Source organism: Heloderma suspectum, chromosome 3 (assembly GCF_057233095.1).
Source record: "Heloderma suspectum isolate Gila_16-S chromosome 3, 16-S_ref, whole genome shotgun sequence".
NCBI classification, from domain to species: domain Eukaryota; kingdom Metazoa; phylum Chordata; class Lepidosauria; order Squamata; family Helodermatidae; genus Heloderma; species Heloderma suspectum.
Window position 1 is genome coordinate 300,039,800 of NC_139460.1, and position 25,181 is coordinate 300,064,980.

The window sequence follows — 25,181 nt, forward strand, 5'->3', positions numbered from 1 at the left end:
TTCTCTGACATCCCTAAATTCACCCAATTCCCATGAACCGGGCCTCTGTATTGCACATATATTACTCTCATATGTCATAAATGACAGTGTTCTATGTGGGGGCAGATATGTGCATAGGCCCATGTCCCACTGAACCTAGAAAACACCTGTATGCACCAACATGTTAACTGGCCTTTAAAGAGAAGGAGTGAGCAGAGGGCATCATGCTAAAGGCAGACTGGACAAGTTGTCTTGTCCATCGTGTAAGGTGGTCAGTTTGGCAGGTAGACCTGATTCTGGGAGACCTGAGTTCAAGTCCCACATTTGTCATATGTGGCAACATGAGTGGCCTGGGAGAAGTTGCCACTGCAGAGCCTCAGCTGACCGCATGCAAGATGACAGTAGCAGAAGTTCCTTCACAGCATTGTTATGAAGGTAAACACATCATAAACCATAAAGCACTTTACAACTTAAAACAAAAAAGTGCTATCTTGTAGCAGGTTCTGCTTAAAGGACAACCCTCTTGCCTCTGAAGATAAGTAGGGAGTGCCCAAGTCACAGTTATCAAAGTGCCAGCTGAACAACAGACTCCTGACCTGCAGGTGGCATTGGATTTGCATTTACTCCAATTTCAATGTCCTACTGTTGACTTGCTGGAGAAGTCACCAATCCCAGGTCTTCCCTGTGCACCACGTCTTCTCATTGGCTGTGATTAAAGTAATTAAAGAAATAAAATAGTGTACTACTTGCTGGAGAATGAGATTGGCTTCATCAGTGTACTATGCAGGGTGAGAACTCCTGATAAGAGGAACACTCATAAGGTAGGAGCTAATCATAAACATTTCATGCTCTTGAATAGGGGCTTTTTGCAAGACATGTTTCAGCTTCAGCTGTTGCTGTCAGTAGAATTTTGATTCATGAAAGCAATTATATATATAACAAATGCACAGCTGCAATGAGAAAATCTACTTTTCATGGAGAAAACCTCAAGGTGGAGGTTCTCAAAGCAAAGGAGAAAAAAAAAATAGCAATCCTTTTTCCTTTCCATTATAGACAAATTCTGGTAACTAGAATTACCCCAATACTTTGATTAGCGGGTAAAAGTCAATGATGATAGGGATATTAAAGCAGAGCTAGAGGGAAGATATTAATGTGAACAGTTAAGTAAAGTGTAATTAAATATAATTAGACATTTTGGCAAGAATTATTTCAATGGAAGAGTCTTCTATGAAATGTAACATCTTGATATTTTATTTTGAATAATTTTGGTGATACATTTGGCTCCCTCTCAATGAGTGCTTGAGGCAATATACAAATAAAAATAATATAGCATTATCTCCAGCTTTTTTTGACCTCAAATTGCACAGAGAAAAATTTAATGAGCAAAGAAGACAAAAAGGATGGCTCCAATTCAGATATCAATGGGGTAGAAACATGGGAAGCTGCCAATGCTAAGTTAGAGTGTTGATTTGTTTAGCTCAGTATTATTTACACCAGCTTTCCCCAGCCTAGTGCCCTCCAGATATTTTGGACCAAGTCCCATCAGCCCCAGCTTGGGAGGTATGAGAATTTTGGTTTTGCTCACAAAACATGCAAGCATACCCTGTTCGAAGCTCTGAATGCGAGCGCATGTGTGTGTCCACCGAAAATATCCACAAATTGTTGAACACGTGCTCGCGTTCATCTCATTCTTGATTCCCAGTTCGATTTGCGCAAATGTCCTCATTTGCATACCTTTCGTCAGTAGGAATCAGTCCTGCTTTAGTCTATGGAGGAAATTTCTGCAAATTAGGGGAGATTTGTGCAAATCTCCTGTTTGATTACTGCTCGATTTGCTCAAATTTTCTATTTGCACAGAGCAATCACAAATGCCAACGGGAACTAGGTACTAGACAAGTGGCATGACAATGTTTGGAGAAGCCCAGCAATTCTGAACTTTGCTTGTTTGCTCATCCCTAGCCCTGGCCAGCATGGCCAATGGTCAGGAGTGCTTAGAGTTGTAGTCCAAAACATCTGGAGGGCACCAGGTTGGGGAAGGCTGATCTACACTGACCTGTAGCAGCTCTCCAGGGTTTCAGAAGAAAGCCTTTCCTGGCTGTGCATGGAGTTGCCAGGTAGACAAGTTGGAGGCAGGGAGGGAGGAAGGAAAAGGTGTTCAGTAGTCAACAAGAGCCAGTTTGTTACATGGGGCTTACTTCCAAGTCAGTCTCAATGGGACAAGTTCATGGCAACTAAATTAAGCCCCACTAATTTTAGTGGGACTTGAACATGACAACTAAGGCTGCAATCCTAGGGATACATCCCGCTGAACAAAGTTGGACTTTCTGTGCTTTCCTTTAAAAGCCCTTCTTTGAAAAAATGGACAGTTTGGTCAATATCCTGCAGGATATTTCATTGTACAAATGGCTGTTCCTGGGCGATAGTCAGGCCAATTTAACAGATCCACAAAGATTCCCTTGCTGGACTGGGGGATGTGTATGCCGATGGGCATCTGGATAAACATATCATTGCCATCTGATGTGGCCTCATCCATATCACGAAGTGTGGATTGTGGGAAGTGGGGACTAAAAATGGGTGAACCTGTCAGCTTCACTTTCTCCCACATTAAGATTTTTTAAAAACTCATATTCTTTCTCTCCTGAATATGAAGAACATTCCTAATTTTGGTATATTCTTATAAAAAAAAGGAACTGAAATGAAATTTCCACCCATCTACCACCTGCCAAATTCAATAACTAAGATACTGTTCTCAGTATGGACCATGATGTACCTGCCTGCCATGTAGCCGTTAAAGATGAGGAGCATGTCAGAAAAAAAGAGGCAGCAGCCCCAATACAGCACACACAGAGATGCAAACCCGGGCTTTTAAGAATGAAGCACTCAAAGCCCTGGGCCTTGAGGGACGAATCTGTCAGTTTCGGTTTTTCCCACATTTGGATTTTCTAAATCTCAAGTTCTTTTTATCCCGAATATGGAGAACTTTGCAGATTTTGGCAAACTGTTATCAAAACCAAACTGAAATAGGATTCTCACCCATCCCTAATGGGGACCACACATTTGATAAAGGAGTAGCAAAAGGGAAAGGTTCACAGGCAAGAACATGAGCTCCCAGGCTTCTCCTCTGAGAGGATCTCAGGTGGCATGTTTGTTTGCTAGTCTGCTGATTCAGTGTGCTTGATGCTGATCAAATCTTGTGCCTAGAAGTGCCCTTAAAGGGAAGGGTCATGGGATTACTCCATCTATCTATCTATCTATCTATCTATCTATCTATCTATCTATCTATCTATCTATCTAATCATCTATCTATCATCTAGCTTTCTAATCTATTATTTAGGTTTATTGCAAGACCTATTCAATGGGCTCAGGAACTGTATTAAAAAAGACCTGAAATTTCACACCAGGCAGGCAGGGACAGATATAGGGGCAAGTAATCCAGGTGAGTACCTTGGGTGCCGGGTTTGCAGGATGCTGGTATCACAGGGTCCTCTCATAGGCTATCTACTCAACTACCCACTTAACAATGATGTAGCCAGTGTGGTGTAGTGGCTAGAGTGTTGGAGTGGGATTCTGGAGATCCAGGTTCTAGTCCCCACTTGGCCATGAAGCTCACTGGGTGACTTTGGGCCACTGAGTCTCAGCCTAACCTACCTCACAGGGTTGTTGTGAAGATAAAATGGAGAGGAGGAGGGCCATGTAAGCTGCCTTGGGCTCCTTGCACAAGGAAAAAACGCAGGATATAAATGTAGAAATAATTTTTTTAAAAATAAAAATTAACAGGTGAAACAAATAGTACATTAGTTCATATGCCCTTGTAAAGCTGGACAACACTTACCTGCATGCCTACCATTATGAATGTCCTTTAAAAAAAAATTGCGGGGAAATTTGGATCAGTGCTCTCATTCAGTGAACACTGTGCATGTGAGTGACTGTGAATGATTTTGGAGATCTATGCATGCAAATTTATCATCTTATAGGACAGGGATAAATCATGCATGCAAATTGTGTATCAAAGTCACACAATGAGCTACAAATGCAATAGAAATAACGTATTCAAAAATTGAACAAACGGAAAGGGGATGCTGGAGATGCTCTTTGCTAGGGCTGCCATTTGGTCTAGGGCTGGCCCTGCAGGCAGTCTAGCCTCTGACTAGCTATCAGTAAAATCATATGCTTTGCATTCAGAATGTCCCTGGTTTAATCCCCAGCATCTCCAGGTAGGCTGGAAAAAATCCTGCCTGAAACCCTGAAGAGCTGCTCCCAGTCAGTGTCAACAATATTGGGCTAGATGGACCAGTTGTCTGACTAAGTATAAGGCAACTTCCTATGTTCCTATGTAGGGATTGTAGCTCAGTGGTAGAGCATATGCTTTGCATGATGCAGAACCTCCCAGGTTCAATCCCCAGATCTCTCGGTAGAGCTAGGAATAGGGATGCTGGAGAATTTCACCGTGGACTCAAATAAGACCAGACTCCAAAGAATCTGACCTCTGGAGTCCATGGTGGAGCAGCTGCACTTACCTCTGGGTCCAGAGGAGTTCCTTCAGGGTGGCTCTCTGTCTTCCTATAAGATGCAATATGCTAATGCTTTGACATAAACAGAGCTGTAAACAGTTGCTTTGACATAAACAGAGCTGTAAACAGCTGCAATTTAGTGCAAAGTCAGTGCTTTACGGCCGCCAATGGTGTACAATACACCATTTACAGCTGCATTTTTCCCACGATAGGGGAATATTGCATCTTATAGGGAGCTGGAGAGTCACCCCGCCAACTCCGATGGACGCAGCTGGGTTCCAGAGGATGCCATGGGGCCCTGAGTGGCCTGAATTGCTCCTCCACGGACCCCCCCAGACTGGGCAGTGGGGAGTTTGTACATCTCTAGCTAGGAAAGAATCCTGGCTGAAACCCTGGAGAGCCGCTGCTGCCAATCAGTGTCACCAATACTCGGTTAGGACGGACCAATAGTTTGACTCAGTATTAGGCAGCTTCCTATGTTCCTAAGCCCCATTGAATTAAATGGGATGTACTCACAGGTAAGTGAGGATAGGATTGCAGCCATAATCTATCATCTGTAGAAGGCGAGAGGGTATTAAACCATGAAAACCTAAAAAATTCTATGAAATGTCTGACATGAGAGTGTTGGTTCCCCCACACTTCTCTCATGGTCATATGGAAAAAAAGATTATCTTAGCTGATGCATTCTCCTTTTGGAAACGCTGCTCACGCTGGTTATTTTAGTCCAACAAAATCAACAGCAACCCTAATATTTATAAACCATCCTGAACTGTAGGAATAGGGGAAGAAATTTATCTAAATAAATGGTCAAACAACACAAATCAAATGCAGACATTTCAAAGGAACACAACATCCTGGTTTTCAGACTAATGGATAATTTGTGGTCAATATGCTATTATACGGAAACGAAGACATAGTTAACTCTTGAGTCAGCATACACAAACATTTATAGCTTTCTTTAAAAAAATAATCTAGCTTTAGTTGAAGTTTAGGTATAAATTGGTCATGAGCTGGCTGTGTGAGACAGCTACCTCTGGGGGCAGATTTTAAGGGGCATTTAAGGTAGCATGCCTTCTGGAAAAAAATTCAGCAGTGTCTGGCCTTGCGTATCTTTTCTTTAAAAAAAAATCTTACAGAACTCTTCTTGTGTAATAACAATAACAAGAGGGGTTTGCCTGGGGCCTATGTTGTACTCCTTTTGGCACCAGGTGAAGACCTTTTTATTTTCCCATGCATTTTAGCATTGTAGTCTTTAAGCTCTGCTGTTTTAAATCTGTATTTTAAATCTCTGCATTGCTGCTAGGTTTTATTCTGGTTGCACTTTTATATTGTAGTTTTAAGCTTTTATATTTCATACTGTTTTATGCTGTACTTGCGGTTTTAATTTTTGTGAACTGCCCAGAGAGTTTCGGCAATTGGGCAGCATAGAAATGTAATAAACAAACAAACAAATAAATATTTGAACCAGACTTTGGAAAAAATAAGCTGAAGATCCTAAAACATCACTGTTTTGAATTGCATCATTGCAGAGCCATTCATGTTCCTATGCCTAGGAGGAATGGCACTCCTTGGCATTTCTTAAATTAAGCCTGACTTTGCAGATACTTTATATGTTTCTCAGCTGTGTTTCAGACATGCCTCTATGAATGAAGCAACTATTCCAATGCTTCTAGTCTTTCTCTCTTTTCATTGTTAACCCTGGCATTGCCACTCTTTCAGCGCTTCTGTTCGATTTGCCAGCATGTAGCCTTTCATAGTCACAGGTCTTTCCAAAGATTCCTTCCTGAGTGTCTTACCTGGTGTTCTGCTTCAGTAAACCTCACAGGCCATTACCTTGCTAATTGTGTGAGTTACAGGGCTCGTACAATGAGACAGATTGTCTTCAGTCATTTGGAGTAGAACATACCAAGGCTCTCCTTAAAAGGGAAGTGACCACATAACCTTTCACATCTTGCCTCATCCTGTTGCCAGCATCTTAAAAACAGCCTCTCTGTTGTTTGGCTCTTGGCTGACTCTGAAGCTGGTGCTCTTGAGATGAGTGTCTTATGAATAGTTTAGTAGCACAAAGACCACTCACCATATTGGAGACAAAGTGCTCTGTGAAGTAAGCTGGCTGGATCTCTCTGCATGCATGGCGACAGTGAATCATATTTGGGCAATGACTGAAAGAACTTCTGGAAAACAAATCTCTTGGTACAGTTGCTAGCTTTCTATTTCCTGTTGACAGCCAGTACCCAGTGTTATGGGTAGGATGGCCACATATGCATTGCCAAAAAAGAGGACAAAAGGGGGCACCAAATTGCATAACATTTGCATATGCAAATTAATTTGTATAGGTGCAAATTTTGAACTAATAAGTATTGTTTAATAGACATATAACACATCTCACCACAGGGGAGAAGACTGACTAGGTGACCTGTGTCCAGACTGTTCTGTGTCAGTCTGCTGTCCAGGTGCTAACTGTTGTTGGGCAATTTCAAGGCCCCTGCTTCTCCCTTCTTATGGTTCTTTAAACCAGACTCGGACTGGGCATCCTATCAAACAAAGGACACATTCAAAGAGAGGTCTGTCATCTGTAAAGTAGAACATTTAGCCATGTGTAACCTTGTGAAAAAGTGGTCAGGATTTTCTTCTCATGCTTTGATAACCTGACTTTGGCTACTTTTATAACCAAACTTACGACAGTGTAGTGTAGTGGTGAGAGTGACGGACTGGGAGCCAGGAGATCCGGGTTCTAGTCCCCACTTGGCCATGGAAGCTCACTGGGTGACTTTGGGCCAGTCACAGACTCTCAGCCCAACCCACCTCACAGGGTTGTTGTTGTGAGGATACAACGGAGAGGAGGAGGATAATGTAAGCCACCTTGGGTTCCTTGCAAGAGGAAAAAAGGTGGGATATAAATGCAATAATAATAATAAAAATACATTCTTTTCTGCAGCTCCATGTTCACTTGTAGTTGCAGACACTGGTGCCGGTAGGAATATCCATATGGGACAAGGCCCTAGAATTTGGTACTAGGATTAGATACTAGAAAAGGTAAACATATAAATGGGGTGATTCAGTAGGTATGGTTTACCTGGACTTCCAAAAGATTTTTGACAAAGTCCCTCACCAAAGACTCCTGAGCAGATTTAGCAGTCATGACGTCATGTATCCCTAACGACCTCAACATGCAGCTGGCTCAGAGTAAATCGCTGGTGAAAACACCCTCCAGGAGAATAGCATGGGAGGAAAGGGTTCTTACCAAAGACTCCTGAGCAAACTTAGCAGTCATGGAATAAGAGGACAAGTCCTCTTATGGATCAATAACTGGTTAAAGAACAGAAAACAGAGAGTAGAAATAAATGGTAAATTCTCCCAATGGAAGGAAGTAAATAGTGGGGTCCCACAGGGATCTGTATTAGGACCAATGCTTTCAACCTGTGCATAAATGATCTGGAATTAGGAGTGAGCAGTGATGTGGCCAGGTTTCCCGATGACACCAAATTATTTAGGCTGGTTAAAGGAAAAAGGGATTGTGAGGAGCTCCAAAAGGATCTCTCCAAACTGGGAGAACGGGCATCCAAATGGCAAATGCAGTTCAGTGTAAGCAAATGTAGAGTGATGCACATTGGGGGAAAAAAATCCCAACTTCAAGTATACTGTGATGGGATCTGAGTGGGTGGCCAACCAAGAAAGAGATCTTGGGGTTTGGTGGACAGCTCAATGAAAATGTCAATCCAATGCGCAGCTGCTGTAAAAAAAATGCAAACTCCATGTTAGACATAATTAAGAAAGGAACTGCAAATAAAACTGCAAATATCATACTGTCCTTATGCAAATCTATGGCATGACCACACTTAGAATACTGTGTACAGTTCTGGTCACCGCACCTAAAAAAAGATACTGTAAATCTGGAAAAAGTGCAGAAAAGAGCAACTAAAATGATCAAGGGGCTGGAGAAAAATTCCTGTGAGGGAAGGTAACAACAGCTGGGATTGTTTAGCTTGGGAAAAAGGTGATTAAGGGGTGACATGATAGAGGTCTACAAAATTACGTATGGTGTGGAGAAAGTGGATAGGGAGACATTTTTCTCCCTTTCTCATAATAACAGAACCTGGGGTCACCCCATAATGCTGATTGGTGGGAAATTCAGGTCAGATAAAAGGGGAGATTTCTTCACACAGCACAAAGTTAAACAGTGGAATTCACTACCACAAGATATGGTGATGACCACCAGTTTGGATTAAAAGGGGGTTACACAAATTCCTGGAGGAAAAGGCTGTCAATGGTTACTAGTCCTGATGACTATATGCTAACTCCAGTATCAGAGGTAGTATGCCTATGTACACCAGATGCTGGGGAACATGGGTGGGAAGGTGCTGTTGCACTTATGTCCTGCTTATGGGTCTCCTGTCAACAGCTGGTTGTCCACTGTGTGAACAGAATGCTGGACTAGATGGACCCTTGATCCAGCATGGCTCTTCCTATGTTCTTATGTATCATTTTTGGCCAGCCATTTGTCCAGTCCTTCCAAACTGAGAGGTATTTCCATGTACACCATCACTATGAGAGTACTTCATAAACTTCTTGGCCTTCTTGGACACCTGTTCAGGATGTTAACTATCTTATTCATGTTGGCCACACTTGTTCTTCTATATACTGCTAGAAATGCATTTCGGTTCTAAGCGTCATTAATATGGCTTATCCGTTGCTTCCTGAAAATTGTGGTCTCTCTCTCTCTCTCTCTCTCTCTTTCTTCTTCCAGTCTCATTCACCTACATCTCCTCCCCCCGCCATCCTCCCTCTGTTTTGTTTTAGCTTCTCACAGCAGTTTGGATTCAGCTGATTATCTTATTCACCGGATGTCTGCATTCATCATCTCAGGCCCGCTTATGTGTCCCACCTCCTAGAGACGTGAAGTTGCTGGAGACCCGAGACAGCGACTTCTGTGTAGCAGTTTATGAGTTGTAGAACTCCTTTCTCAGGGAGGTTAAGTTGGCTCCCTTGTTATTGGCCTTTAGACAGCTCGTAAAAACTGTATTGCTGTGCTTCAAATGATCAGTGCCACTCTTCTGATTCTATAAGTTTCCCCTGTTTTATTGTATTCTATCTATTTAATTTTATTTTCCTTTTGTTTGGAATTGTGGTATATTATTGTTTTATGACTTTATTGTAAATGTCTTGGGCATTCACTGAGTGAAGGGGTGATTCAGAAATGCACTAAATAAAAAAAGTAAATTATTGCATGATTGCTTGGTCATTTAGAATGTTCATTCAGTGATGGTTACTATGAGACTGTAGGAGTATTCCCTCGTATGAACCCTCTGATGCATTCAGTGTACTCAAGAAGGGACAACTGGTCACAACTGCTGACCATATTCCTTATGTGCCCACACTGGCCATGGCCTTCACAGTTGTCTGTTGGTCATCAGTGGGAAAGGGTCCCTACACACAGTCTACTGTATGCATGCAGGGATCCTCCATACTTTTGATAACCTTGACCAATTAGTGTGGAGGAGCCCCATACATGTAGAGTTGTGCATGGGTAGGGCCCCTTTCTTACTAAAGAAAGCATTGCCAGTGAGCACATCAGTGCCCCCCTCATGTGCATTGAAAGTGTAAGAGGTTTGTATGAATATCTTAAATATTTTAAAATTCAAAGATATGGAGCTGACCATGAAAAGAAACCTCTCCCATGATGTGGGATCATAATCCCATGATGATCTCCACCTGAATGGGTTGCCAACAGGTTGTTTGATCCACCTGTTATTAGTCATATCATTGTGGACAAAGGGAAGATACAGTCCCTGAAAAAAGAAATATATATTTTTTTCAAAAAATTAGGAGATGCCTGTGAATCTGCTAGTTTCTTATTCGAGTCTCTCAACATGCTTCCTGCATTAATTACCTGCATAATAAGGAAATTTATGTGAAGTTTTATGAAAATGGAGAATAAGATATGGCCCAAAGAAGACTGTACTTTCCTAATGCATTGAGCAACAAGTGTCTAATTTTGCTTCCATTTATTCCTTCCTATTAAAACCTTTCAACGTGTGTAATTGTGCTTGACTTGATAGTCATTATGGAATTATCTCTGATAGGGATTCAGCTTTTCAGTGCTCTGAATGAGCTACTGTGAATGTTCTTCAGCTCCTCAGAATGTTCTTGCTCACTCAACCTTACACACCAGATGCTTTCCCAAGTTTTATTGAAGTTGCTATTAGTAATGTTGCAGGGGACAAAATCTCTTTGAGTTGGGTGTTGGTGGTGTTCTGTCTGTCTGCTTGTAAAAAGGGCTTTGGAATTCAGGATAAGTAAACTTTTAACAAAATACAATAGTATTTCTGAAATATTAAGGAAGGTTAGACTGGTTAATATTTTGTCAGTAAGCCTACACTACTCCAAGAATGGAAATGTACTCTATTTCTTTATAAGATCTGTGGATTTCTTGTTACGTTAAACATTGCCTGGGTGTGGTAATGGACTGGATGAGGGACAATAAACTGAGACTCAATCCAGACAAAACAGAAATACTGTTCATGAATGACTGGTGTTTATTCTGTTCTGGAGAGGATTGCACTTCCCCTAAAGCAGGAGTCTCCTGTGCAGCACTTGTGGGTGCCGCTGTGCCCATAAAACCAAGCTGAGGCACCCACTAAGCTATTTCCCTCCTATGTAAGTCAATGGAGTGATTCCTCCATTGACTCACATAGGGAGGGAAAAAGCCTCTCCCTGCCAAAAATTGACTGGAGGCAGGTGAAGCCTAGACCCCACCAAGGACTCTTGCAGCAACAGGGTCCTTGGAGTGGCTTGGGCTTCGACCCCCTTCAGTCAGTTTTCAGCAGGAGGGCTTTTTCTCACCCCATGCAAATGAATGGAGAAATTCTTCCATTAACTTACTTGGGGATGGGGAGAGAGGAAGAAAGAGAGAAAGGGGGGGGGAGAGAGAGAGAGAAAGGGGGGGGGAGAGAAGGAAAGCAAGCAAGCAAGCAAGCAAGCAAGCAGAGCCAGAGAGAGTGAGTGAATGAGTAGCACACACAAACTCAGATAAGGAGGCGCACCAACGGTTTTCAGATTGCTGCCCCTCTTTCAGCAACAAATTTGTGGTGGTGCCCAGGGCACTTTTCCAGAATGCCAGATGTGCCCACAGGCCCCCAAAGGGTGTAATTTGGGGGGTGTTCTTGGATCCATCATTGTCACCAGAGGCACAGGTGACCTTGGTGGCTTGGAGTGCCTTTTATCAGCTTAGGCTGATATACCAGCTATGATCCTACCTGGATAGAGATAGACTTGCAACAGTTATTCACGTGCTGGTAACCTCCCATTCGGATTATTGCAATGTGTTGTATAGATGGGGCTGCCTTTGAAAACAGTCCAGAAACTTCAGCTAGTCTTAACTGGGCACTTACATTATTAATGGGGACTGGTTGATACGATCACATTATGCCAGTACTTTGCCAGTTTCACTGGCCGCCATTCCATTTCCAGGCCCAATTCAAGTGCTGGTTTTAAACTTTAATTAAAGCCCTGAACAGCTTGGGCCAGGCTGCCTGAAGAAATGTTTCCTCCCATATTTACCTACCCACATCTTAAGGTCTCATTTGAGACCCTTTTCCAGGTGCTCCCACCAAGTGAGTTGAGAGGGGTGGCTACAAGAGACAGCACCTCAGTGGTGGTGCCCCATCTGTGGAATGGCCTTCCCAGAGAGGCTCACCTGGCACTCACATGATGCTCTTTTATGTGACATTATGCTACATGTTATGCAACATTATGTGACATTATGCTGCATTCATGCTACATTATGCTCTTTTATGCTACATTATGCCACATTATGCACTTAGTATGATACATTATGCTCTTTTCAGTGCCAGGTGGGGACTTTTTAAAATTTTCCCAGGCGTTTTAGGAACTGTTTTAGTGCTTTTAGAACTCATACTGTTTTATCCCTACTGCCGGTTTTACTTCTGGTTTTATTATGGGCTGCTGCTGGTTTTATCTTGGTTTTTATCTGACATGCTTTATTTTGTTTTTATTTGGCTTGTTTTATCTTGCTTTTTATCTAACCTGCTTTACCAGGCCCTGCCCCCCTTCCCAAGCCATCTTTGGGGCTGTCAAAAATGCTTGTTTCTGACCTGCTGGAAGATCTGCTGGAATTTGGCCCTGGGGCTGAAAATGATTCCTCACCCCTGCTCTACAGCTTTCTTTCTCTATGGCTAGATTGTTGTAGGAATGTGATACCTTTCACCAAATCATCTGGGAGCTCTCGCAACAACATTAGGACAGAACACAAGTGACAGGGGAGGGCGTGGGATTACACCCATGAGTTCCATCACCTCTATGTGTGTTCAGCCTAACATATGACGGAGCCTATGCATTTATTTGATTTGTATCCTGCCTTTCTGCCAAAATGTACTGCTCAAGGTGGCTAACAATGAACTACAGATTAAAAACAAAATCTTAAATAAAATATAGCATAAAAACAAATCAATTAAAAACATAAAAACACAACAACAACAGACATTGACCTGGTTCACATGTAATGACAACCCAGAGTACAGGTCAAGTATGGGTTGTCGTTGAATCATGTGTTGTTGTTGAATCGTGAGTCTTCATTACCTGTAAACCCTGTGCTATGATTTAACTATGGGTTGTTAACCACGAGCAACCTAGAGTTCACAACCCAACAACAAACCATGGGTTCTCTTCCTGGGTCGCTCATGGTTGACACCTCATAGTTCGCACATAAAAACAACCCATGATTCAGACAACCCATAGTCAACCCATACTCTGGGTTGTCATTACATGTGGACCAAGCCACTGTGACTTCACCATCAAAGGTTCCCCCCCCTTTCCCAGTCCCCCTGCCCCCACCCTCTGCCAAACCTGATTTTTGTAACACATTGCCTGGAGGTTTCAACAACTTGCATATTTCTTGTGATTTTTTGGTTGGCCTAATAAAGACATTATTTTATTTATTTATTCATAAAATAGTAGGGTTGGAAGGGGCCTACAAGACCATTCATTTATTCATGTAATACATTTCTATACCCCCCAATTGCTGAAGCTCTCTGGGCAGTTCACAATAATTAAAACCACAAGTACAGCAATTACACAAATACAGTAAACCATAATTCTCTGTCTCCATCTTTTCTTGTTCTGTCATTATTATTAGGAATAGTTTGCTGGCCCAGTGCTAGGGGATTGGTATACTAACCCATCATTTTCTTCCTGTAGAAAATAAATTTATTTTCTGGTAAAATAAAACTTCTGTGTTGCAACTGTCAATATTCTTGAGCCAATTTCCCCATTTTGTTGAAATAAAGCATGAAGTAGCCTTCTTCAATCTGGGCGGTGGCTGGGGGATGGTGGGAGTCATAATCCAACACATCTGGAGGGCACCAGGTTGGGGAAGGCTGGTATAAAGTCTACTGTGTATGAACCATTGCTCTGCAAAAGATTCCTGTATTTTTGGATTCTCCTGGTACACATGTGAGTTTGCATGCACATATGAATGAGCATCTTCAGTAACGCCTCCTCACACAGTGTGTTTGCCACCACACTCTCTTGAGGGGAGCCTTTTCTCTGAAATTTCACCCATAGGCAATTATTAAGGTCACTTCACCAGAAACTTTGTTTCTTTCTCTCTTTTGAGTGATTTTCAAGTGAGGAAAATCTAGGACAAGAGAGACCTCCCCACCACCCTACACTCTACAAACTTAGGCTTGTCTTTCCTTAATGTGCAAAATGGCTGCCAGGCAGAACCAGTGTCAAGGGTAGGCATGGTCGGGCACCTGCTGAGGGCCCACAGCTGAACAGGGGCCCATTGACAAGAGCCCCCTGGACTTGCTCCTTCTTTTGGTTATTGCAACCTGCTTGTTCACCTGCCTCTTGCTCTGGCCCAGACAATGGTGGTGGTGAGAAGGAGGTGCAGTAGATGCCAGTGCCTACTTGCTCATTGATTCTCTGCCTGTCAAGCAAGCAAGTGGGAGTATAGCAGTGATGAGAAAGAAGAGAAAGAGCAGCTGGTGAGAAGGTAAGTTCAGTGAGGGAGGGGTCCCACTGAGGGTGTCTTGCCCATGGGCCCTCAGAAACCTACAGCTGGCACTGCCCCTGGGGGCAGCCCTGGATCAGTTGCTGTTTAATGTGGAACAGCCATAACTTACTTACAGTTAAAAGAACGTTTGTTGATTAGACATAGGTTTGAATTCATTTTGTATGTCAACTTTCTTGTCTCCTTTTGTTTAAAAGATAGAGGCAAATACATGGACAGCAGGCCAAACCCTGTCCTAACATACAACAGAGAAGCACAGAGATTGGGCTGGTTTGACAGAATGGTGGGATTTTTATGGGCAACATAACTGGGGCCTGTTGATAGCAAAAATAATGCTGAAAACAGCATCGTTCCTGACGTTAGTAACCCTGTATATTTGATAGTTTGTAGTCATGCAATTAATTAGCTCACAGAAGAGTGTTCTTATCTTGAGTAGGAAAGAGCAGGGCTTGGGTAACCAAGTGGAGTGTGGAAATATATTTAAACTGTCCCCAGCCTGCTCCTTAGATAGATGTAGGGAAGTTTTATTAGAGATAAGAGAAGGCTGCACATAAGGAAGCATACAGGCTAAAGAAAAGTTTAATCAACGAGATGGGCCTAAAACGCTTGAACAGTGTAGTGTGGGGCCCTGCTGTCTTTTGGTGCAAGTAGGTAAAAGTAGAGGTAATGTAACTGTATGCTAGCTTGCTATTTCATCTCCTCCAGTGAAATATTTTTGGGTCTTGGAACAGGGAAGGAGGGAAGCAGCAGCAGACATTACAGGGACTTTTTCTTTTTTGAGTGTTTGAATCTAATACTTAGACTTTCTTCACACGGAGCTTTTATCCTGCGATTGAGATTGCTCCTTCATGGAAGTTTGCGGGCTCTTTACATGATGCTGTGAACCTCCAAGGCATCTTCTGCACTAAATGCCCTTTGTTCCATTTTTAAATAGATAGCAGATAATGAGCTATCATATTACCCCATTGTGTTCTGCTTGAGTTTCCTCGGTGAAAAGAGGAAAAGTGGCAAGAAGAGGAGCGAGATCGATGAAAGATAATGGAAAACTCAGATATGGGGAGAAGGAGGGGAAAAGGGGAGAGGAAAAAGGAAGTGTGTGAAAAAGGGAGTCATTGTGATCCTGCATTTAAAATGGAAGCAGAAAGCCCCGTTTTAAATGCAGGATTTTAGGCTGGTGTAGAGATGCCCTTTAGAAGCCTGCCCCCTTTGGGGGACAAACAACAGGATGCTTGCCCTAATTAGAACGTTTCTTCACATGATCTCTTAACTTCTTTTGATGGAATAGCAAACTAGCATAGGGTTATATTCCCTGTAGTTTTACCTACTTGTACCCAAAGACAGCAGGGCCTGACACTGCATTGTTGATGCATTGTAGCCCCATCTAGGGTGGCCCCTTACAAACTGCTTAAAAAGAGGACATGCCATCACCAAAAAAGAGGACAAAAGAATATACTGATTTGCATATGATTTGCATTTGCTAATTTATATGCATAGATGCAAATTTAGATCATTATTATAATTTTAAAGAGGAATACAGTACATCTCACCATGGTGTGGAAGACTGTGACTTGGTGGCCTGTGTGCCTGCCTGTTTGGTCTGCTGTCCAGGTGCTACGTGCGAATGGGCAACCGTTCTCATCTTTCTTTATCTTTAAACCAGAATTGGACAGCACAGTCCTTCACATAGAGGATGGTCCTCTGGCAGCCCTTCAGATAAAGGACTGTCCTCTGTAAAAGAGGACACCTGGCTACCCTACTACTGCCACAAGTTACCCACCCATGATTTAGAGTATCCCAACTCCTTCTCATATGGTACCCTGCTGTCAACCCTACAGCATCCCTGTAAGGTAGGTCCCTGTGTTACTATCCCTGTGTTGCAAATGGGAAGGGTCAAGCTGAGACAGAGTGGTGGCATGCCCAAGGCAGCCTAGTCATTTCATGGCAGGGGTGAAATTAAAACCTCCTAATTCATGGCTCACCAACTTGGCCATCATTCAGGCATGTTCTTTGTGGCTCAATCACTTGCTTGATTGCTCAACAGGCACGCCAAGCCATATATAGCAAGGGCAGGAAACACCCGTATAGCCCCCTGCTTTTGTTCCTACCTACTCTGGCCTAGGAAGGGAAATCCTATGTGACTTACAAGTCCTCTAGAGATGCTTTACTGTTGTGTTCATCTTTTCCTACAGCTGCAAAAATGTGGCGCATACACTGGCCCTGTGCCATCTTCGTTGCAATCATCACTGTTGCTGATCGGAATGTAGACAGCAAAAGCACCCCATTACCAAAATTTACCAAGATAAAAGCTGTTGAAAAGATAGCCACTGATGGGCTTGATGCGTTTGATGCATCACCCACTGAAGATAGCCTCTTCACTGACACAGCTGAAACGCATGATGCCATGATGGAGCTGTCCAGTCTGAACTATGCCTTCAGAACAGCCACTACTGTCTTCCCTTTTGAAAACTATACCCTTGACTCATCCGACTTCTTCTTTAACTGCTGTGATTGCTGTCCTGCAACCCCAGGGGAGAAAGGGGATCCCGGAGAACCAGGTTTGCCAGGTATGGCCACCAATTTTGATGGCTTTAAATGGGGATTGGACAAATTCCCAGAGGAGAAGACTATCAATGGCTATTAGTCCTGATAGCTTTATGCTACCTCCAGTATCAGAGGCAGTATGCCAATATACACCAGTTGCTGGGGAACATGGGCAGGAAGGTGCTGTTGCACTCATGTCCTACTTGTGGGTTTCCTGTGGACAGCTGGTTGGCCACTGTGTTAACAGAAGGCTGGACCAGATGGACCCTTGGTCTGATCCAGCATGGCTCTTCTTATGTTCTTATGGGAAAGTGAATGTTTATTGATGTCATAGTCTTGTTGAATGATTGTGATGGCATCATCTCATTCCTATTCCCCAGAAAAACACATTGACTGAAGTAAGAATGAATTTGGGAGGAGAATGTCAAGCCACTCACCATGGATGTAAAAGCGTTATTTTCATTATGAGTCAAGGATTGGGTAAAAGAGGTGGGGTGTCATAATCAAGGTAGGTCTGCACCAGCATTCTCTGACCTGGTGCCCTCCACATCTCCCAGCAGTTCTGACCCATTGGCCATGCTGACTGGGGCTGACTGGTGTTGAAGTCCAAAACATCTGGAAGGCACCAGGTTGGGGAAGGCTGGTCTAGACCAAAAGAATAAAAGAAGTGCTGTGATAGACCTTACCAAAGGTCAATAAACAAGACTTAAAGGCAAGAGTCTACTCCATCTCCAGCATCTGGTGGAGGTATATTGCCTCTGAACCAGTTCTTGAATTTTGGAAGAAAAGGAAAAAGGGGTGGTCCTTACTGAAATCCATAATCCCAACCTCTGATTTTCCCCAATTTTAACTAAACCATGACACCCCTGTAACCTTCTAAAATGGTAACTAAGGTGGCCGGTCAAAAAGGTAAGGGGGCTGCCCTCTTCTATACCCCCCCCAGTAATTTCAGCACTTTTCTATTTAGATTTCATAGCCTATCCATCTCTTTTGGAGTTCTAAACATTTGCTAGTATGATTACAAAACTAACACCATCATCAACACTTAGTAATAATTTTGAAATGTCTATGGATGTTAGGTGCAGGGCCAACCCAAGGTATTTGTTGCCTGAGGCAAAGGGCAATATGCCCCCGCTCCCATTCCACATAGAGAAGCCCAGTGGACTGGACTGGCAATTGAATTTTACTTCAGCACTGGCAATGGGTCAGTGTCCTTTCGCACACCGGAGGGAAGCAGTCTAGTTTAGGGGGCTCAGGGCAGGATGAGTGGCATACACAGCACTATCCTCCAACACCTTAATGCCATTCCCCATCCCTCAGCATCTGCTGCCTGAGGTGGGTGCTTCACTCTGCCTAATGGTAGAGCAGGCTCTGGCTAGATGCAGTGCAAAGGTAAATATAACAATGCCTTGCTTGCAAGCTTACACTCTCATTGTGTGGTCATATGACTTGCTTCCATGAGTGTAGCCGTGTTAGTCTGTTGCAGCAAAATCAACAAAAAGTCTTGTGACACCATCAAAACTAACGCATTTATTATGGCATTAGCTTTGTGGGCTAATGTGTCCTTGAAACTTCATGCCGTAATACATGTGTCAGTCTTTAAGGTGGTGCAAGATTTTGTGTTGCTTTTGACGTAACTTGCTGTGGCTTTATTTTTCAGTGAGTGCAATATCCATAGTTCATTTGATATGGTCATTTTCTACAATCCTGTGACATGTGAATCCTTCAACATTACATTTTTTTTAAAAAACAAACAAACACCTGGGTTTTTAAAAATAGGTCTTAAAGGAGAGATGGGAGAAAAAGGCCTTTCAGGTCTACCAGGAACTCCTGGACTACAAGGCCCAAAGGGAATCCGAGGAGACAAAGGTAAGGAAAACAGTGATGAAGTGGATTGTTTCAAACCTGAACATGGATTTGTTTTTCATAGCAATGTTGTCGGATCATATAAAGGGGGAAACCATAGTCGTTTTCACATATTCAGTGGACACTTCATAGAAGGGGTCAGGGAAGAATTGGGATTGAACCTGGTTCCCTTGCCCTGGACATCCATGTGTTCAACTGAAAGTGGAGAGGAGAGAGAGAGAAAGAGAGATTTTTCTCAGTCTCTCACAATGCTAGAACCTGGGGTCATTCCATGAAACTGAATGGTGGGTGATACAGGACAGACAAAAGGAAATATTGCTTCACAGAGTGCTTTGCAAACTTGTGGAATTCACATCCATGACCCACAGTACATAGTAATGGCCACTAACTTAGAAGGCTTTAAAAGGGGATTAGACAAATTCATGCAGGATAAAGCTATCAATGGCTACTAGTCACACTGGGTATATACTATAGTACCTGCAGGATCAGAGGCAGCATGGCTCTGAATAACAGCTTCTGGAGAAGAACTGTAGTCTAAGGTGTATGCATGTCGGCTGTCTCTGCACAATCAGGATGGGAGCCCTGCAAAATTATTATTATTTATTTTATTTTGCGATCTACACCTTGCCCTTCAGTAACATTCCCAGGGCAGCAAAAGGCAAGGATCCTGGATAAGTGTAAGCCCACACATCTAGGTTCTGTTCATACCTTCAGAGGAATGTGTAGTGGCCAGTGGCAGGGCCAGCAAAGGCAATCCTGCTCCCCTCTCCATGTGTTCAATGAACACAACTATATTGTTTGAACAGAGCTTATGTGAGATACTATTTCTCAAGGCCCCATTTCCACTGATGCTACTCAGAACTACAGGGCTGGTCCAAGAGATTTTGCTGCCTGAGGCAAAGAACAAGATGACACCCCCTGCCCCATGTCATGTGCAAAAGCTGACTGGACTGGCAGTTGAACCTTTCTTTAATACTGGCAATGGGAAAACATCCTCCATGTCCTCAGTGTGGCATACAGCTCTCTCTTCCAATATCTTGCTGCTGTTTCCCAGCATCTGCTTCCCGAGGCAACTACCTCACTCTGCCTAATGGTTGGGCCGGCCCTAGAGATCTATACCTTGGATGTTGGCACAGAGCTAGCATGATCTACATTGGAAGGAGTGGGTTGGCTGTAGCACTTAGGTTCATTTCCAGAGGTTTTGTGCCTTGTTTTTCCCTACCTATTTTTTTCTATTCCTACATGCTAATAAGATAAGTATGTGATAGATAGATAGATAGATAGATAGATAGATAGATAGATAGATAGATACTTATTATCCAACTGTGGATCCTTACATAGCCAAAATGTCACCATCTACACTCAAGAGGAAGGTATCAGCTGACTTGGCGGGAACCCCAAGGTCTGTAGGAGAAAAGGAAAAACATTTTAAAAAGCCCTAAGAGGGAACCTCACAACAGTGGCATTGCAGAATGGGGATGTGCAGTGGCTATGGGATGCCAGCTGACTATCGGAAGAGGATGGAAATGAAGACCTGGGGTGGGGGGAGTGAAATATCCTGGAGGAGGGCATGGCTGTCTGTCAGTCTGAAAGCCTGAACAGGAGCATCACACACTGCAATATTTTGTTGCCAATCCCACTTGTAGAATGGATTAGAGAGATGTACGGTACAGAGGTGGTCCTGTTGCATCTTATCCTAGAGTTATAACCAATAGAATGTATTTTGTATATTTGATCACTTCTGTACTGGGAATCCTTCTCTCACAGGCAACAATTGCCTAACAGTCATATTCACAGAAGTGAGGCCTAAAATGTTTATTTGCATTAAAATTTGCCCTTGTTTTAAGCCAAAGAGAAGACACAGAATGCGGTAGGTCATTTAACATGTAATGATATTGCAAGCAGCATCAGTAACAAAACATATTATTGTTAAAATTTAATAGGAGATAAAGGAGAACATGGTGACCCAGGAGCAAATGGACTCCCAGGATATCCAGGGAAACCAGGAGAACAAGGTATGCCACATAAAATCTGAGGGGAATTAGAGAGATGGGATTGTCTAGAGCATGACGCTTTAGGCAGTATCCAACTGTATCATTCCATTAGTGCATATGACATTGCGCTAGCAGAAACTAGGTTCTGAATGATGTGCAAAATAAGAATCCAGCTGAAGGTACTTTTGTGCAAGCAAGGTTGTGTGAGTGGCTGTGCATCATGCTTGTGCAACCTGTTGTGCAACCAGTTGCGCATAACTCTTGTGCTTTCTGCTTTCACAACCAGTTGCACAAGCGTAATGGGCAACCGCTTGTGCAATGGAAAGATTTAGTGAAGCTCTGCTAGTGCTATTTGAGTTTGTGGAATGACATCACTGGATACTGCCCATTAGGGATGGGTGAACCCCCTGATGTCTGGTCTGGGGAGGGTCCGCCATGGGGAAAGCCAGACCACTTAGGGCCCTGTGGATTTCCTTGGAGCCCTGGCACGTCCATCCTCGTTTGCAGGGCAGCTCTCTGGCTGTCTAAAAGGCACGATAGGCTAATGGCGGCTGCCATTAGCCTATCATGGGAAAATGATGGCCATAAATTGCATTGTTTATGTCATTTGTGGCTGTGAAGCACTTTCTTCTATGTAAATTGCAGCTTGTAATGCTGCAATTTACATAGGAGGAAGTGCTTTACTTCCACAAATGCTGTAAACTACACAATTTATGCTGCAATTTTCCCACAATAGGCTAATGGAGGTCACCATAGGCCGAGTGCACCTTTTAGACAGCTGGAGAGCAGCCCCATGAACAACGGTAGATGTGCCAAGTAAGGGGGTGCCAGTCCACTGCAGAATCCAGAGGTCCAATTCCTGGGAATTTGGCCTCATTTGGGTCCACAGCAGATTTCTCCAGCGTCCCTACTGCCCATTGAAACTCCATTTGAACTCAACCTCCTCCATGGCCACAAGTTGTTATACGCCACCACTCAGCAGTCAGTGCACATTTTAAATGCTTTTGTGGGTTGGGAATTAGGTAGATTAGGAAGTCTGGTGACAGAGGAAATGAGGCCCAGAACAGTAAGAGACAGAGAAAGCACAGAATGAGCAAATATTAAATGAAATGGGAGGTCACAGGAGGGGAAAGACAAGGAAATGAATCTATTAGCAATAAGCAAGAACATATACTAGATCAGCCTTGCCGAGCCTGGTGCCCTCCAGATGTGTTTGAGTGCAATGCCTGATTCTATGCTGCCTGGGAATTATGGGAGTTTCAGTCCAAGACATCTGGAGGGCACCAGGTTGAGGAAGGTTGTACTAGATTATTGTACCGGAGAAGCAAACATGAGTGTGTTGTCACATTTCAACCAATAATCCTCGCTCCCTGGTGACAGATTGTCCCTCTTTGCTACCCTCAACCCTGAGCACCTTCTGAGGATTTAAATGAACCCCCATTAGCATCAGATGGTGGTATTTTGCCATGGGGTTTGGGTGGTGGGAAGAAAATACCTAAAATGGCCTTTTCTGTATTCCACTGCTTGTCTTCACATTTTTAAAAAAATTGCCCTGGACTATGCAACACTTCAGTCTAATTCATGCCATTACTGGACCACCATGTTCCTTCTTGTGCTGGAGAAGCTCTACCATGCACCTCCTGTAACATGTGACATTATGGCTTCACATGCATGCCTAATGAACCTATGCACACAATATTACCCTCCTTTTATTTTATTTTGAAAGGGAAGGACCATGGCCACCACATACAACCCTAAAACCCTTGCATTGTGTTATGGGAAGTTTATGATGGATTGCATTGTGTTATGGGGGTGGGTGGGTTATTCTCTGCAGCAGGAAGGGACATGGAAATCCAGTGATAATGCATGAACTGGCCATTATGTTCCTTACAGTTTACCTTTCCTTGTGACTCTGTCTTTCTATTTACCATTTTTAGGTGAACTTGGATTTAAAGGAGACAAAGGAAACTATGGTCTACCTGGAGGCAAGGGGCAAAAGGGTTCCAAGGGGGAAACCTGTGAGAATGGCACCAAAGGAGAGAAGGGGGAGAAAGGGGAGCTGGGATTACCAGGCATCGATGGGGAAAATGGAGAGAAAGGAGAAAAGGGGGACCTTGGTGAAAAAGGCTACTGTGGGGATCCAGGCAATAAGGGGGAAAGAGGAGAAAAGGGGGAAATTGGGCCCAAAGGAGAAAAGGGCATCAAAGGAGACACAGGAGTGGAAGGTGGCCATGGTGAAGATGGGCAAAAGGGAGAAAAGGGGAACCTTGGTTTTAAAGGTGACAAAGGTGATCCAGGGCCCATTGGAATGATGGGCCCTCCTGGGATGAAAGGAATTCCTGGTTTCAAAGGAATCCGGGGAGCTCCTGGGAAGAAAGGTTCAAGAGGTCCCAAGGGCTCAAAGGGCGAGACCTCAAGTGCCCCAAGATCAGCTTTTAGTGTTGGCCTATCCAAACCATTCCCACCCCCCAACATGCCGATTAAGTTTGACAAGATTCTGTACAATGACCAGGAAGATTATAATCCTTTGACAGGGAAATTCAATTGCACCATTGCTGGGGCGTATATCTTCTCCTACCACATGACAATACGTGGGCGGCCTGCCCGCATCAGCATTGTGTGCCAAAACAAGAAGATGGTCAGAAGTAGGGAGACCCTGTATGGCCAAGAGATAGACCAGGCTTCGTTCCTTACGATTTTGAAATTAAATGCAGGAGATCAAGTTTGGCTGGAGGTGACGCGAGATTGGAATGGGGTTTATGTTAGTGCTGAAGATGACAGCATATTTTCTGGCTTCCTCTTATATCCAGATGAAATGTTTGATGCCTTGCTATAAGTATGACATATGGATTTGAAGGAATTACCCAGAAACATTTCCTTTCTCTCTCGTTTATTTTAAAGAAGCATAGATCATAGTCCATATATTTATATTTCTAAGAAATATACGCCAATGGAAGTGCCCTAAAGGATGTAGCATCTACTCTAAAATAATGGTCATTGCCTCATAAGAAAATGTCTTAGAAATGCATTTTGGCAATGAGCTGGGAAACATCTCCCAAAACATCTCATGTTTTACTTGCGTGGTCCTTAGCCAAGTAAAATTAGATCATGGTATTCATTTAGTTTTAGATTAATGCAGACGTGATCATGTCTTGTAGTTCTTCATTTGTGACCCCCTTTGGAGTTGGTGTTGATATTTTAGAGTCTGAATAAGAATGATAGGATATCATTTTATCCAGAGGCACCTGCATTTAATAGCTAAAAATATCCTTTGATCAATTCTACCAATCACATTAATAGATTAATCCAATATCAAGTGGTAATGCAGTGCAATGAAGGTTTGATGTAGAAATGGTATCATATAATCCCTGTATTAAAAGTGGATCCACTCATCAAATTGCTTTTGTATGGAAGTGAATTGTATTCCTTTGGAGTGTTCTATAATAAAGTAAGAGGACTACTTGGCTGTAAGTGTTTTCTTCTGTATAATATGTAGGCATGAAACAAAATGTTGCACAAACTGGGAAATAAGGTGATGAGAAATCAAGTGAAAAATGCAAATGTGTGAACTAGCCCTCTGTAATGGTCCAGAAGATGTGGGGAAATGTTTTCTCAATAGTTTTTGTTATGGCCCACATCCCTGCTGTAATCTGCAATTTGAGATTGGAGATAAGAGTGGGGATCCCTCCAGGGGGTGGGGCTTTGAGGTGAAGCTCCGCCCCCTGGAGGAACCTAAGGAGACAGCGCAGGCCAGACCTTTGTTTAGGCACACAGGCCAAAGGTTTCACATCCCTGCAATAGAGGATATACTATGACAAAGCATGGCAATGCCTAATCTACAACATTAAGTAACACACACACACACCCACACACACTTCCCTGCTTGTTCAGGCTAAGTACCTTTTTCTTCTAGGGTTAGATCCTTTGCTATTGATAAACTTATTTTAAAATCTTCTAACTTCCCTTTGCTTCATATCTTCCTGTGAAACTTCAATGCTTTGATAAGTGCTACTGCCCTAAATATCTTTCTCCCTGCTGGATAGATAACAGGGGAGAAGGGCTGAGGGAAGATTTTTTTAAGGGGGGGGGAAGTGGATGAGAAGAGAACAAGTAGAAAGAGTGTATGATGGGGGGAGCTCTGCATGGGGGTGAAGAGGGAGGCTTCCCTCCCTCTACCCAGGGCTGGCTCAAGACATTTTGCTGCCTGAGACAAAGAACAAGATGGTGCTCCTCCCCATGCCAAGTACAAACAATGGG

The 25,181-nt window shown here is 43.2% G+C and overlaps 1 protein-coding gene across 1 annotated transcript; it reads left to right on the top strand.

Moving 5' to 3' along the window:
* The first annotated feature begins 737 nt into the window (after nucleotides 1-737).
* Nucleotides 738-24,382, top strand: LOC146351501 (uncharacterized). Its single transcript, XM_084847437.1, has 6 exons — nucleotides 738-800; nucleotides 14,375-14,505; nucleotides 16,713-17,087; nucleotides 18,844-18,933; nucleotides 20,874-20,945; nucleotides 22,862-24,382. Exons 3-6 carry the CDS (start codon nucleotides 16,721-16,723, stop codon nucleotides 23,758-23,760), a joined length of 1,428 nt encoding a protein of 475 aa, XP_084703563.1. The 5' UTR covers nucleotides 738-800; nucleotides 14,375-14,505; nucleotides 16,713-16,720; the 3' UTR covers nucleotides 23,761-24,382.
* The last annotated feature ends 799 nt before the right edge of the window (nucleotides 24,383-25,181 follow it).

What these genes read in the sequence shown, in the direction of transcription:
- LOC146351501 (XM_084847437.1), top strand. Translation starts at nt 16,721, where the DNA reads ATGTGGCGCATACACTGGCCCTGTGCCATCTTCGTTGCAATCATCACT. An exon ending in CGGAGAACCAGGTTTGCCAG is followed by an intron (nt 17,088 to 18,843) that starts GTATGGCCACCA and finishes TTTTAAAAATAG; the next exon opens with GTCTTAAAGGAGAGATGGGA. An exon ending in AGGGAAACCAGGAGAACAAG is followed by an intron (nt 20,946 to 22,861) that starts GTATGCCACATA and finishes TACCATTTTTAG; the next exon opens with GTGAACTTGGATTTAAAGGA.